This window comes from Zosterops lateralis (assembly GCF_965231275.1).
Source record: "Zosterops lateralis genome assembly, chromosome: 1".
In the NCBI taxonomy this organism is placed as follows: Eukaryota; Metazoa; Chordata; class Aves; order Passeriformes; family Zosteropidae; genus Zosterops; species Zosterops lateralis.
This window is the reverse complement of record NC_139762.1, coordinates 86,543,099-86,557,398: the sequence shown is the minus strand read 5'-3', so window position 1 is coordinate 86,557,398 and position 14,300 is coordinate 86,543,099. Positions and strand designations below refer to the sequence as shown.

At 38.0% G+C, this 14,300-nt stretch overlaps 1 protein-coding gene across 2 annotated transcripts in view; it reads right to left on the bottom strand.

Annotated features, from left to right (window-relative positions):
• Positions 1-1,188: 1,188 nt before the first annotated feature.
• Positions 1,189-14,300, bottom strand: part of INO80C (INO80 complex subunit C) — a 29,266-nt gene continuing 16,154 nt past the window's right edge. Inside the window, exons 2-6 of one of the 2 annotated variants that reach the window (XM_083870396.1) lie at positions 11,000-11,110; positions 7,980-8,091; positions 6,226-6,293; positions 5,053-5,106; positions 1,777-1,888 (exon numbers count right to left, since the gene is read on the bottom strand). In XM_083870396.1, the coding sequence (XP_083726522.1) occupies positions 5,080-5,106; positions 6,226-6,293; positions 7,980-8,091; positions 11,000-11,110 (318 nt within the window). In that variant the 3' untranslated portion in view covers positions 1,777-1,888; positions 5,053-5,079. Of the gene's footprint in view, positions 1,889-5,052; positions 5,107-6,225; positions 6,294-7,979; positions 8,092-10,999; positions 11,111-14,300 lie in introns of both variants that reach the window. The other variant, XM_083870395.1, reaches the window with a different exon arrangement.

Below are 14,300 nucleotides of genomic sequence, written 5' to 3'. Positions count from 1 at the left end.
CTGTGATACAGTTGTAGCATTATCAGATATTTAGGGCTTTGAAGGATCTATTGAAAGCATGTCAAAGACTTTTAGAATTTGTTTTTGGCAGTATTAGATCACAAAAACTGAGCAATGAGTCCCACCAACTTTCATTAAACAATGTATCCCATCATTGTTTTTCCTGTTCTGGAGTTGAAATTAAACTAGCACTCTGCACATTTATTCTTTCAATCAGAAAAAAAAATATCTTAATTATTATCATGTCTATAGAAACATGCATTCAAAACACAGCTTAGACACTGAAAGTCACTGCTGTGTGCTGCTTGTGCAGGCAAAGAGAAGAGCGTGCCTTGCACAAGATCCTGATGTCCTGATGATCCTTGCACAAGATCAGCAGTGCTGTCTCCTGATCAGCACCTCAGCTTCCCAGTGACCTGGGGAGTCCAAGACTAACAACCTATGGCACAAGTGTTCCACTTGGCCGTTTTGCACATGGGAAAAGGGCATTCCCACAGCGAGTGGTAACTTGTGTAGCCACCAATTCTAGTGCCACCACTGCAGGATTGTTGATGGAGTGTGGGAGTGAAGGCTGTGTGACTGGGGGCTAGGAACAGCTGAGCCTGAACATGGAGTACAGATTACAACCTAGCAAGACTTTAAGGCTAGGACAAAAAAGTGGGAAGACAGTAGTTTGTCATAAGAAAGAGGACAGAAAGAAAGAATGGGCAGAAAACCTTCTGCCTCTTTTCCCCTAGACTTAGTTTCAGGAAGTCATGGTCATTCTTAGGCTGGTGTGTTGGCATGTACCTGTCAGCCATCCCCAGCCAAACTCTCAGTCTCCTTCTAAAGTATGACAGTGCTCCATTGCTCTCAGGTATTCTTTTGGTGTTTCATGTAGGTAAGTTCAGTGCTCTAATGTAGAAGGTCTTGCCTTGCAGAAGGCCATCTGGGTGTCAGAATGCCAATGGAGAGTGGAACTCCTACTTTTTAGCATCTTTTTTAAAAGAGTGGGACATTAGTACTTTCTTCATACTAATTAGTACAAATACTGTAACCAGTAGGAAAGGTAGAAGAATAGTGAGGTTGTGAAATGAAGAACTCAAAACCTGGAAAGTGTCATGATTAAGAGTTACTTGGTGATTTGATTGGATCCTGTTACACATGTTTACTGAAGAACACATAACAAGCAATGCATTTTACAAGTTTGAGTCCAACTTTATTTATGCTGGCAGTTAATTCAATACAAACATTTACGTCTTCATTTCCACAGTGCTGCAGAACCCTGAAAAGTCATCACAACAGCAGCACTTGCTGGGTATTTCAGCTTTTCTTTACAGATGGGACAAGCTTCATAACCAAGTGGCAAGCACATCTGGTAAGGCAGGTTTAGGCATTTGGATATCTTGTTACCTTTTCCTTAATTCAAATGACAGTTTCTTCTGAGCCACGGTAGTACATAAAAAATATAGGGTGGAGATGAAATCCTGTCTTTACAGAAATTAATATAAATGAGACATTATTGTACAGATACATATCCTTAAGGTCCAAGTTATTCTGTTCACCAAACTAAATTGCTAACAAACTGGCAAACTAAAAAACATCAGCATTTATGGAAGTTAAATCCATATGTTCTTCAAATGCATGTATCATCAACTACTTCCAGATGTAAAAATCCATGGATAGTTTTAAAGAATCTCAGTCCCACAGTCAGTTTCCATCATGATACTCCAAATGAGCACCATTCATAAGCAATATACAATAATGTTTAGTCTGTTCAGGAAACAATACTTGTTGCTTTCCTTAGAGCCAGGTATCCTGTAACCACATCTGAAGGGAGCATCCGAATATAGGCAAATTCTTCGATAGTACTAAATCTTAGCTTGCTCTGTGGATCTGTGTAATTTGCCTGAAAAAGAAACAATGGTAGAGATATGATTCAAATAAAATTTCTAACCATAATAGTAAATGAAGTATCTTAATTACAAGACCACAAAACAGTGAGTTTCTCTTCCTAGTAACAGCACTGCTGTTCTACCATGTGGCCACAAGTCTGTCTTTTTTTCTTTCTCCTCATGTGAGAACTTATGAGAAGTTAAGAGACCCCTATAAAGTCAGATTAAAAATGCATTAAACATAACAGAGGGCTGAAGTAAGTTTCCTATAAAACACAGAGCAAAAGAAATTCCTCAACTCTCTAAACTCATCCTAGCAACTCTGTGCCTTGTGCAGTCTCTCTAAAGGCAGCTCTCCAAAGAGTCAGGCTGCTGCCAATAAATTACCCACAAAGAGGCTGAATTATGGGTGCTCTGATAGCTTTGGACTGCCTTTGTCTTGCTGCATACAACTTAGCTTTTAATTTACTTTAAAGTGGTTGTTAGAGCTAGGGAGTCTCAGCTTATGGGTCTGTGACTGAACTGATAAGAGATTTGAACCCAGCATTGTGGTTTGCTCCAGATGCCTGCTTTCAGGATAGCAGCCTGGCCAGCTCACCCTGGGCTACACTTGTATCCTCTGCTATATTTGGACCCTGAGTGACTGGGAGCGGTGCCAGTTTCCTTCCATCCTCTCCCTTTCCTTGTTGCTACAGAAACCTGGAGCTGAGGAGTAGGCCAGGGGCTACACTGGGAGAAGGAAGGCCTCAGAGCATTGATGCTCTCCACACTCAGTCTCCAGGACAATCCCTGCCTCTTCAGCACTGGATTACCAAGTGCCTGCCAAGGCTCCAAAAGTGTCTTCTGTGCCTTTTTCTTTAGCACAAGATGGTGGCTTGCAGGGAGGCACTTGAGGTCCCTCAAGACACTGCTACTAAAAATAGGAAAGGCCAGGAGAGCTGGAGTAGTCCCCCATGGCACACATTTACAGTGCAGAGCTCTCTCCATTTTTATGTTGGAGAGCACCTGTTGACCATGGTAACAATCCAGCCAATCATTTCGTCTGATATGACTTAGAAAATTTAGTGTTATTTATAGCATGGTTTTCTTTACAAATAAACGCTGCCAGGTTAATTAAATGTAGTCAGCTAACAGTTCAAGCCATCAATTAAGTTTCAAACAAATGGCAAAGTTAGAACATTAGGAGTAAATTTATCCCTGCTGATAACTTCATGGTTACAGCAGGTATAAATTTACTTTTATTTCACTCTTTACATCTGGTCTCATGCATGAAAAAGCTGAGCAATTAGACTGCTTTTCAAATGTGCATGATTCTGTAATAGAGTAAACAAGCAATATCTGCAATTTGTATTGTGCATGTATCTAGGTTAAAAATACTATGGCAGCTTGTCACTGTTCTGGTATTATGTATTGGGCTACACTGTTTGCACACACTAATGTATGGTAACCAGCCATTCATGTCATGGCTCCACCCTGAAAAGAAACTTCACCAATACTCCAGCAATAATTAGAGATTAGAATGTTAAATTAATATGAATTTGCAAACAAAAAACTCTGTTGTGTTTAAAAACTAAGTCAAAGGCCATGGACACATGCTCTTAAAATACAATAAACTAGGTATCGCAGTCTGTTTCTATAGTAACAGGGCTGATCCATTTTCAGAAAAGGAGGAGAAGTATAAACATTTGAAGGTCTGGGGTTTTTAAAATCTGCTTTACAATAAATTACTCTGTTTTGCATGTTAAAATATCTAAATACTCATCTTGCAAGTTTGGAAATAATAGGTTTATTTTGCAGTGTCAATACAGTAGATAATAGCTTTAGAATTCTAGGCTGCCTTACAAATATAAATTGGCTGCTCTCTGAGACCATTGGTAAATTTAATTCCATTCGTGCTACACATAAAAAGAGAAAGGGATCAGTAGAATTTAATTGTGGCTTCTAATATAAGAGAAAGTACCCTGATTGAGAATGTTTTAATACAGTTCTCTTTTTGTACCTAGTAGACAATTTAATTCTTCTCTAAATGGGTAATGCTAAGGAATTTTTCCCCCCATGGGGAATCCAGCATTCCCGCAGAAAATACATTCTTCCACAAATGCTTTTATATTTTACACAGAAAATACAGGGACATTTTTCTAATACTGCATTTCTACAATATTCTATTGTCCCACATATCCTTCTACTAGGAAATGATCTTGAAAGCATAGTTAGTCCTTCTTATGAAACATTTCTAGCCTAGCGATTTAAAGGGCACACTGTCTCAGCTACTTTAATAAAAAACGGTTTTCTTTTTTAAATGCGGTAATTTTATCATAGTTTGAAGAAACCTTGCAGGCCAGGTAAAATAGGAAACTTGACTCACAATGCAATTAGAGGATAGAAAATTAAGAAAAAGAAGTGGAAAGAGAAGAAAAGAAAACAGAAGCAGCACTGAATGGATTTGTATAGAGAGTATCTATACTAAGCTAGAATAGTTATAGTACATAAATCACTGATGGAAAAAAGGTGCTGGTAAAGAAAAGCTGAGCAACTGAGAGAATTTTCTAAGGTTTAACTGACCCTTAACTGGTAGGGATGTGGTCTCCTCTCCCATCTATAACTGCATCATCAGCTCACTATAGGTGCAACAATTGATTAGTTTTGAAATACATCAAAGGTTAGTGCTAGAAAGCATTATCTGGTTCCTTGGAGATGGGGCAGGAGTCTGCCTGGCTAGAGGGAATTATTTTCCTTGGGTTTGTGAGCAGTCTCTTCCATTTGCTGTCTGCCAGCTCGTCTGTGAGGGAGATGTTGCTTTTCCACTCCATCCTGAACACCGAGAGTTACAAGCCTTTATCTGAGCAACTCACTCCCTTTCCAAACCACATTCAGAGGCACAGCCTGGACACATGCCACCTGCTAGGTGCCTTATTTAAATGTGTTAGTTAAAAAATAAAGTCTAAGAAAATAAAGTCTAAGAAAACATATGCTACCAAATCAAGATCAAATGCTAGGATGTGCAGGATTACAGTTGCTGCTATAACTATTCTTGGACGCCTTACACTAAATATCCACTATAAGGCAGCCCTTAGTTAAGTGCTCACCCATTTTCTGTCCTAATAAGGACTTTTTGACTAATTCAGTGCACAGAATGCAAGGTGGTATGCTAACCTGCATCAGCAAAACAAATATGTACCTTTAAGGACATTTCCAGGAGATGATATCAAGCCTGTGAAGGTGGGCTAGTGCCCTAGGGGTGAGAAACAGATTAAACTGGGGGAAGTGACACGTAACTTCTGTGCAAGGCTCTTTGACATTACAAAGTTTTCATTATTGTAGCTCCTTAGTGTAACCATTACTTAAGCTTTTTTTTGTACTCCAAAACACATTTCCATTCACTTCAATTGTAAGAAATGCACAGGCTTCTACAAAATAAATCACTGGCGTTTGACAGTGAAAAGATATGCTCTTACTAATACCTGTTCTAAGTAAAATTTGTTCATGTAACATAGAAACAGTTTTGACAGGAGATACAAAACTTTTGTTGGGCAGAATTCAATGACTTTACTCCTGTTTTGTGCCAACAGAATCTTTGGGGAATTCAGGCATCAAATTGTAACTACCAAGACTTTCTGGAGCATGTGCAAAATGTACCTAAAGTCAAATGTGGCTCATTTTTTTTCCCTTTCTTTAACAAAAACACGTAAAAGAGCCCATCTGTGACACACAGGGTATACATCTGCCAAACTCCAACTTTCAGTTCTGAAGCATAGAGGTATTTGAAATTCTCAGTAGTCTGTGCCAAGTATCTGTTTCAGGCTGATTTGTTTGAGGCAAAGTTTGAGAGCAATAACAAGGGAATTTTTTTAACCTGGTAGAAAAGAGGCCAAACAATAAAATTTTGCCTAATCTCATTATGGAAAATTGCTGAGCGATCTTTTTAAAATTTCCTCTACAAGATACAGTGAAATAAATCCTCATCAGGCCAACAGCATGGAAAGTTTCAGTCAGTGTGGTTACACCTTGGAAAAGTTAACAGACACAAAGACTGTGGACTACCAGCTTTCCCTGCAGCTATCTTAAAAATTAGAAATTATGGGCACCAGTGTAGATTCTACAGGTGACAAAGAGGTGTCATAGGAGTTACTCAGCAGGACAAGGTATTTAGTCTGTCCTAACATCTATTAACAACCTAAGGATTTTGTGATGTAGTGACAAGTATTTGGGGTTTGGTCCTAAATCACTGGATAATTATTCGGCCCAAGCCAGAATAGGAACTTCAGCATATCATCTTTTACAAAACAAGGTACCAGTGCTATTTCATTGTGGAAGGTAAGATGCTAATTTTGAGTGGAAAAAAAATACTTACTGGAAGTCCTGAGATGTCTGAATATTTCTTAGCAGGTTTAAAGGAAGGAGGAGCATCAATATTAAAATCTAGAGAGAAACAAAGGCATAAACTCAGTGTCCTATATATATGTATTCTATATCATAAACCTACTCTCTGAGGTCTCTATTAACTAGAAACACTAAGGCAAAGAAATATGAAGCAGAATCACCTCCGAAAACATTTATCCTGTTAGCACTGTAAATCACAGTGAGCCTGATCCTGCTCACTTATTAATAGAGTTCAGCAAACAGAACTGCCCTCCTCAAAAGGAAAATCCCAGAGCCATTTGAAATGTGTCCATTTCTTCCAAGTCTTCATGAATTCCCTTGCAGTCTGTCATATGGAAAGAATAGCCATTATCAAATGCATACTGTATGTTAAGACCATGAAACATTGCTCAAGACTGCAGCTCTGAAATACTATAATCCAGAAAAGCAAAGTAATCTTTTAAATCAGTTAAATCTTTAAGCATGTACCACTTTAAGGCCAGTCAATGACCTAGAAAATTGTCTGAATGTTTAAACTGAGGGTTGGAAATTGCTGGTCTTTGGTGCCCTTTAGATAGTAATTACCGTTCATAAACATTTTTTAAGATACAGTTGGTATGCTTAAGAAGTTAAATCCTCAATTTTGGATGTTTACAAAAATATCTTGTACCTGACCAGTTTCTTTCCTCCTTCCTGATCTCCCTTGCAACTCATTCAGATGCTATGTTCAATTGACACTCCATTTATATCAAATTTCTAACTCATCATCTCATAATTCAAAAGACCCTAATGCCACAGACAGCTGGCTTTAAATAGGAAACTGAATTTCTTTTCCCTCCTTCTTATAAAAAATCCTGTAAATTTCTGGTTGCAAACAGAGCATGGTAGAAATAGCAACATCAGCAGACTGTCAGTTACAATGGCCAGGAACACACTAGTCTGCATTTTTCTGTAACAGTTGCGTCTAAAACACTTCAAAAAACAGCAAGCTATTTTTGGATAAAGCAGCAAGTCTGACAAAAAGTATATGCATATGCTCAGTTTTGAAATGCCTCCCCTTGCTTAAATACAATCTGAGGATTGCATTCTGCAGGCAGCTACGTTCAATAGTATCCTACTTTACAAGCAGACTTGAAGAATATCTAGATTAAGATCACTGCTATAACTCTGCGCCTGTGGATGTAACCAGCTAGGACTGCTAATCAGCACTGCTAATAGTATAGTTTCAGCTGTGCTGCACTAAAGAGAGGATGTAGGATTTAAATCTCCCAAGAATCTAGGATAAGGAGCTGGATAGGAAGCTTGGGCTGAGGTCTAAGCTACTGCAGGTATGTGGCTTAGCAGAAACTATTTGAAAAGTGCTCAAATAGAGCTAATCAAGCAGCAGCCACCCACCAAAAGACCTCTGGACTCTACACAGAGGAGGAGGCACCTAACCAGTGAAAAGGTGACAAAAACCACATGGGAATAAGGGTTTTGGACTTGGTTTGGATAAATACTTTTTCCTTATGACACTCTCCCTTCAAATGTACTTGAACTTTGCCATTATATTCCAAATTATTTGCTTCCCCCTACTTTCCACTTAGAGCTGACGAGTGTGATTGGAGTAATCTCAAATGTACTACTGGACCCTGTTCAAGCAGGATTCTGCATGCACCGATGAAATAATTTAGGTTAGTTTTAAAGAAAGTTATTTGTATGGATTCTATTATTTATAAATACATGCAAAGCGTCTAAGCAGCTTACAGCTAGGATCATTTAGTTGCCATGGCAATGCCCTTTCAGAAGCAAGAATTTGTTTTAGGTTCTTCCACGTTCTGTTCTTCTTGCCAGCTGCTGCTCCACCAATGCCGGAGTGCTAGAATTAAAAATATGGTGTTTAGAGAAAAAATAAATAAAGAATACTATTTCAGAGCATGACACTTCTATTTCATAGTCTTTCTGATATGTCTCATCTTGTCATGAACCATTTGTTATTCTCACTTATTTCATCAGCAGGCTACAATATGTACACTTTAATCTTGGCTGCAAGCAAAAACAAAGCTTTTTGGACTGTGTCAAAGCTTTTATGTTTCCTATTAACTGAAGGAAATTAAAATCTGCTTTTTACATGGAAATAGAAAATCAATGTGGTTAGGCTTAGCCTGAGATTACAGGATTCTGTATGTACCTCCTATCATCTTAGAATTTATTACTATGAAGTTATTTCTAAAATTGTGATAATACAGCTAAATTTTCCCCCTCCTTTTTATGGCATATTACAGGTGCAGTTCTTTTACAAATTATCCATGACTGCAGAAAACACAACTGATCTTGCAAAATGTAATGAATACTATGAGAAACTTTCTGAAAATTTTATTTTTCTTTCAAAGGCTAGGAGACAGAATAATAGAAAAAGAATAATAAATAGAATGTTGGCTGCCAAGACAATTTTGCATTTTGAAAGGAACACTAATGGAAGGTTTGCCACAGGTACTGTAATGGCAGCTGCACTTATCAAATGTGATTGCTACAGAGTAATTTATTTATGTCCCTCCAGAGACAGAAGCTGCACAACATACTGTACTACTTCTAAATGATCAAAGGACACAGATTTACAGCTTAACTTCAGAAAAGTAAAATGTTCTTACAATTGAGAAGTTGCTATTTCTCTTAATAATTACTACTTGCCCCATGAGTCTCATTGAAACTCAGTGAAGTTCTGTAAACACATTTCTGCTTTGAATGTTTATAAATTAACCAGTTAAATTGATGAGGATGACATGAGGAAGGATTCAATGAGAAAGTTTTTTTGTGTAGATATAAGATATATTCAGGAAAGATGCTCATGAGCTGATGATATACTGGGTTTTGGTGATGGATATCTGATTTAAAACATACTTGCTCTTAGGGAACACCTTAGTCATCCAAAGATCATTGTATAATAGGGACTGCTACAGCATGAAATGAAACTACATATACTTCCACACTACTTATTCAAATTAATTCCATGAATTTTCCCCCAAATCACGGCATAATGATTTTTTTTCAGTGTTCTCAAAACCAACCTCTGTTTTTATATGAACTTATGCCTCCTAAAAATGAGCCTGAGCATCACCTCACACACTTACAACAAAAAGGCAACCACTGCCAAGCACAAATGAACTAAGCAAAGTTCATAGAAAGTTGGAGCTAGGACAGGTGGAGCTGCTACTCTACAGCAGCTATTGCTCTACACAAGTGTCAGAAAGTCTTTTTTCCCTTCCCCATTGCCAAAGGATGTAAATTACAATCAGAAAATTTAAGAAAATGTCAGTTCTTCCTCCTTCTCTTCTGTTAAGTCTATCTTCTGCAGCAAGCTAATGGTTCAAACTTGGGCATACATATAAGAGATAGACACTATTTGATTTATTTTCTTCCTTTTAAGGCAAATTAGGCTGGAAAGATGCAAAAATCCATCCAAATTGTCACTACCAGGTCATAGAAATGAAATGCTGATTAACACTCAATGCATTTCTTCTCAAATTAGTTACTGTATTGGAGGGGATAATTTCATGGGTTTTATTATAACTGCCTATTATTTCTGCAGCGGTTGCCAAAGACCCTGTGCATTCATTATTATTTCAAGCATGCTGACATAAGTATTGCCTCTTTGGAAATGGTGACATCCCTCTAAGAACTGAAGGATCAGCTCAGGGCCTCATGGATATTTAAATCCTATGTGGAAGCTACATGGGATGCCTCTGGGCACAAAAGGAGCTTTTGCAATAAGCCCCATTTCTCAAAGATGCTGATGCTTGCTGGAGGATTAGTGAGCAAAGTATACGGTCGTGTGAATGCCCCTCTCATGACTGAAGTTGTCTGCAAAGCAGATGTAGAGCAACTCACATGTCAGAGATTAATTTCATACCCCCTGCCAAACCTGTGCTTAGTGAGCTGTGCATTGCCCAATTACTGGTTATGTGCTCTGGGATATTGTATCTTGTTCATAGAGGATGAAATCTGGGATAAAATCCTTCTTTCTAAGTACTGGCTTAGGACCAACAGCCTGAGAGGTTTGCTTGTCTAGAAAGCATTTGTACAGTGTGCCGATGAGTTGGCCTTGGCACAGCAAGATAAAAAGATATCAAAACACAAACCCAGCATTACTAACTTAATCTTCTTCACCTTCTCTCCTAGTTTAACCCTCAGAGTGTCAGGAGCCTGCATTTCATCAGCTGTCAGTGTTTACATAACTTTGAATGCTGGCAGGCCAGACTTCTAGGGAGCACAGAGCATTTTGCTTCTAAATCTAGCAACGACTGGAAGAAGACACCACAAATCTGTTAAGAGTTTCAGGGACCAGAAGTGGAGCAAAATGCTATTTGCTAATGACTGGCTAATTTATAGCTCAACTGCTTTTTAGCCTCCCTTGACTAGGAATTGCAATATGGGATTCCTACATTTGTAGTATTAATTGTTCCTCTCTAGCTGTGGTAGTTTGTGAGATACCATATCATAAAACTTCCACACTTAACTGCACCAAACAGGTTTCCTCACTCTGTTCCAGCATTTAATATAACGGTTCTGCCTCTGGACCAGTGCCATTTTCACGGTATAATACAGTGTGCACTTTAGACTGTGGTGTTACATGGATTGAGGTGAATTTCTTAGAAACTGTTAACCTTTTATTTGGCTATTAAGCTTATTTTCTTAATATTCACACTAGGAACATGGTTAAATAGAATCCTAGTTAGTCTTTTATGGGAGAAGTTTGAAATTTCGAGTTGTTAAAATAATATACTTACGATGAAGTTTGGGTCTTTAAATGGTAATGGCTTGGCAGTAGTTTCTACTGATCCTGTGCTGGAGTCTGTGTTCAGAAATTTATTTTCACTCACAGCCTCTCCACCTGCACTCTGGAGAAAAAATACAGTTTTACTGATTGTTACTCTGAGCAAGTTTAACTGGAGACTGAGCCATCTGCTGTATTACCTACCTGTTGCCTTTTTATCTTTCCTATCTCTTTTGAATTTTTAAAGATGTTGTATGCCAAGAGTGGGGAAGCATGAAACAGAGTATTTCTCAATCAATTTAAAACTGACACACAAAAGGGAGGAGGGGAATAGAGTGGACAAAGCCCACTGAGTAAAAACTGCATGGGGTTTATTGCAGTATTAATGGAAGCCACCTCATTTCACTTTATAAACTGCAAGACAGCATGTGCAACCCAAAACAGCAGAAATGTACACTGGATCTATTTTAGAATGTTCTGTATAAAGTATTAACAGGAATATATAAAATTTAGAAAAAGGCTTTTCATCAGCTTTCTGAAGAAAAATTGATTAATCACTTTATTCTTCATCCTTGGCACCAGCTGTGCTTCAGTGACAACTGAGAAAAAGTATTTTATTATATATTATTTTTATATGCAAGCTTCACAAAATCTACATGGCTGCTAATTAGCATTTTCTAGGTTTTCTTTATGGTTTGTTTATTTATTTAGCAGGAAAAGCAGTCAGAAAAGATGTGTGTGGCTGGAAAGCTAAAAAATTTGTGTGTCAGTCTAAGCAATTTCTGATAATTCTGCACAGGTGAGTTGTTGGTTTTGGGGTTTTTTTAATTTGTTAGGGACCTGTAAGTCTCCACATTACCAGAACTAGTCCATAATACATATATAAATGTTTCTTTCAAATCCTCATCTGCCCTGAAGTCATGCAAATTTTGCCACTGAGTTTGGTAGTTTAGTCAATAGGAATTCATACCTTGATTTTTTTTTTTTTTTTTTTTTTTTTTTTTTTTTTACTTGAAGTAAAAGCTTGCCTAAAAGCTAAGTCAGTGTTTCCTGAGCAGATGGTTAAAATGTTCTTTAATGTTACATTTAGAGAGATAATACTTAGTGGAAAAAGATGTTTTCCTGTAAAAACCTTTTGTGTTGATACAATACTTATTTACGTATGAAAAAAAGGACTGCTATTATTTGGGCTTATTGGAGTATCTCTACAAACCGGACTATATAAGGCCATGATTCAGCACATCCTTCTCCATGAGACTACAAGGGAAGTGTTTTTACTCTTAATACATGCAAAAGTAATTACAGGATTAGGGACTAGACAAGTTGAACTCTTCTTAGGGGAAATACTCCAGCCACTCTACAGTGCCTGTTTTCAACATAGCAAAGAGAGGTCTTAAAAATTGGAAGTATAAAGTAAAAAAACAATGTGCCTTACTAAAATAATAATAAAAAAATTAATAGAAAGAATCTGTTTCCAAAAGAACACAGTCCTCTGCAAGTTCATATAACAGGGGATAAGGCAATAATAACACCAGAAGCAACACTGAAGCCTGTAGCTTAAACTTCATTCTTTCATTGAAGACAGAAAACATAAAGAGGCAGTGACTGTCAGAGAAACAGCACAAATGCAGATGGATGTTTAGAAACATGTACATTATGTGGCAGTGAGCAGAGAAAATATCTTCATCAATCCTGAGTAAAGTGGCTTTATACACTGAGTTCCTAGGTTTCAAAGTATATTCTTGTACATGCATGCTTCCAGCACTTCAGATTTCAGCAGCAAACATTAGTCAGCTTTGAGAAAGACATGGCTTGAGATACAAGATTATTTTTCATGAATTCATTATCTCTGATACTGCTCATTATCAGTGTAAATTCTCTTAAGTGGAAGAATCAGCACTCAGATTTATGCTTCAAAGCATTCTTGCCTTTTCTTTGGTACCATCTGGTTGGTTTTAAATCCAGTTCTACAGATAATTACTTTATCACTTTTGCCCCTTCAGTGATCTTCTCCTAAGTATTCTGATTTCTATGAAACAAGCTTTGAGTAGTATTTCAACAATATGTCAAAACAGTAACTAGTACTTTTAGAGTCAGCAAATAAAAATAGTTAAATAGTAAAGGGGAAGAAACTTCCTTATACATATAGTCTGTAATTTCTGCAGCTGGATATATCTCCATACTACCCTCACTGTCTTTAGTGGTTCTTTTCTGTGTGGATTCAGTGCGAATCTTGCTGGTGCAGTGGGAAGGAAAGTAAGGAATTGTTCCTGGCAGGACAATTCCTGAATGTAAATACTACATGTAATTTCTTTTCTGTACCAACTCCTAAGGGATTTCAGGTATTAGAGCTGCTAAGTGTTGGGCTAATTCTCATTACAGGGCAGATGTTGATTTTGTTGGTGCTGGTATCCCTTGCCTGGTGGCAGAGGCAGCAGGACCTAGAGCAGCAACTGCTGCTTTTTGGGTTTGTTGCCCATCAAGACATCAGGTTCATGGGATTACCTACGTCATCCTCCAGTGCCAGTGAGACATAATGCCAGCCGTAGTCACCGGGTCTGTCATGGACAATTTGAGAGCAGAGGTCTCCTGTCCAAGGCCAAGGGTGCAGGGCTGTAAAGCAGTTTTCATACCACTGAGGCATGCAGCTGATACCATGATTTCAGAGCCCTGTGACAGACTGGGAAGCAAATAATACTGAGTATTGTGATTCCAGTTAAATGCTGGGAACTGAGATAAAGACATACTATAGAGGCATGCCAGTTCCCTCACTCAGCACTGCTTGTACAAAAACTCTGATTTTTAGCAATGGGACATGGCAGAGACACTCAGCTAACATGCTTTTCTTTCTGGAAAAACATTAAAGAGTTGAGCAGAAGCATTGCTTCCCGAATAATGTGCTATTGCACAGAGGCGTGAACTCTGGCAGTACAGAGCTTTGGAAAGCTCTTCCCGTGCAGCCTGCAGAAATCTCAGCTGATACCCTCTGCAGCTTTACAGCCACAAACTGCAAGTGCCTCCAGAATCTACAAATCTCTCTGGCCTATGTTTTAAATGTCAGATTTAAAGCATAGGGAATGTCATATAATTTTTCAGATTCGTTTCCTGGAAGTTTTTTAAAGGCAGGGATATGGATCTACCTTTATTCTGCAAAACACATGCTTCCTGAAAGTGAATAATAGAGTGATAAAACAAACCATTATTTACAGCCTGAAAAGAGATTCCTCAGTGAACAATTACTGCACAGTAAAGGTAATATTTAACTTTTAACATCAGTTGAACAAATCTTTCCCAAATGTGCTTGTTTTCTTGGT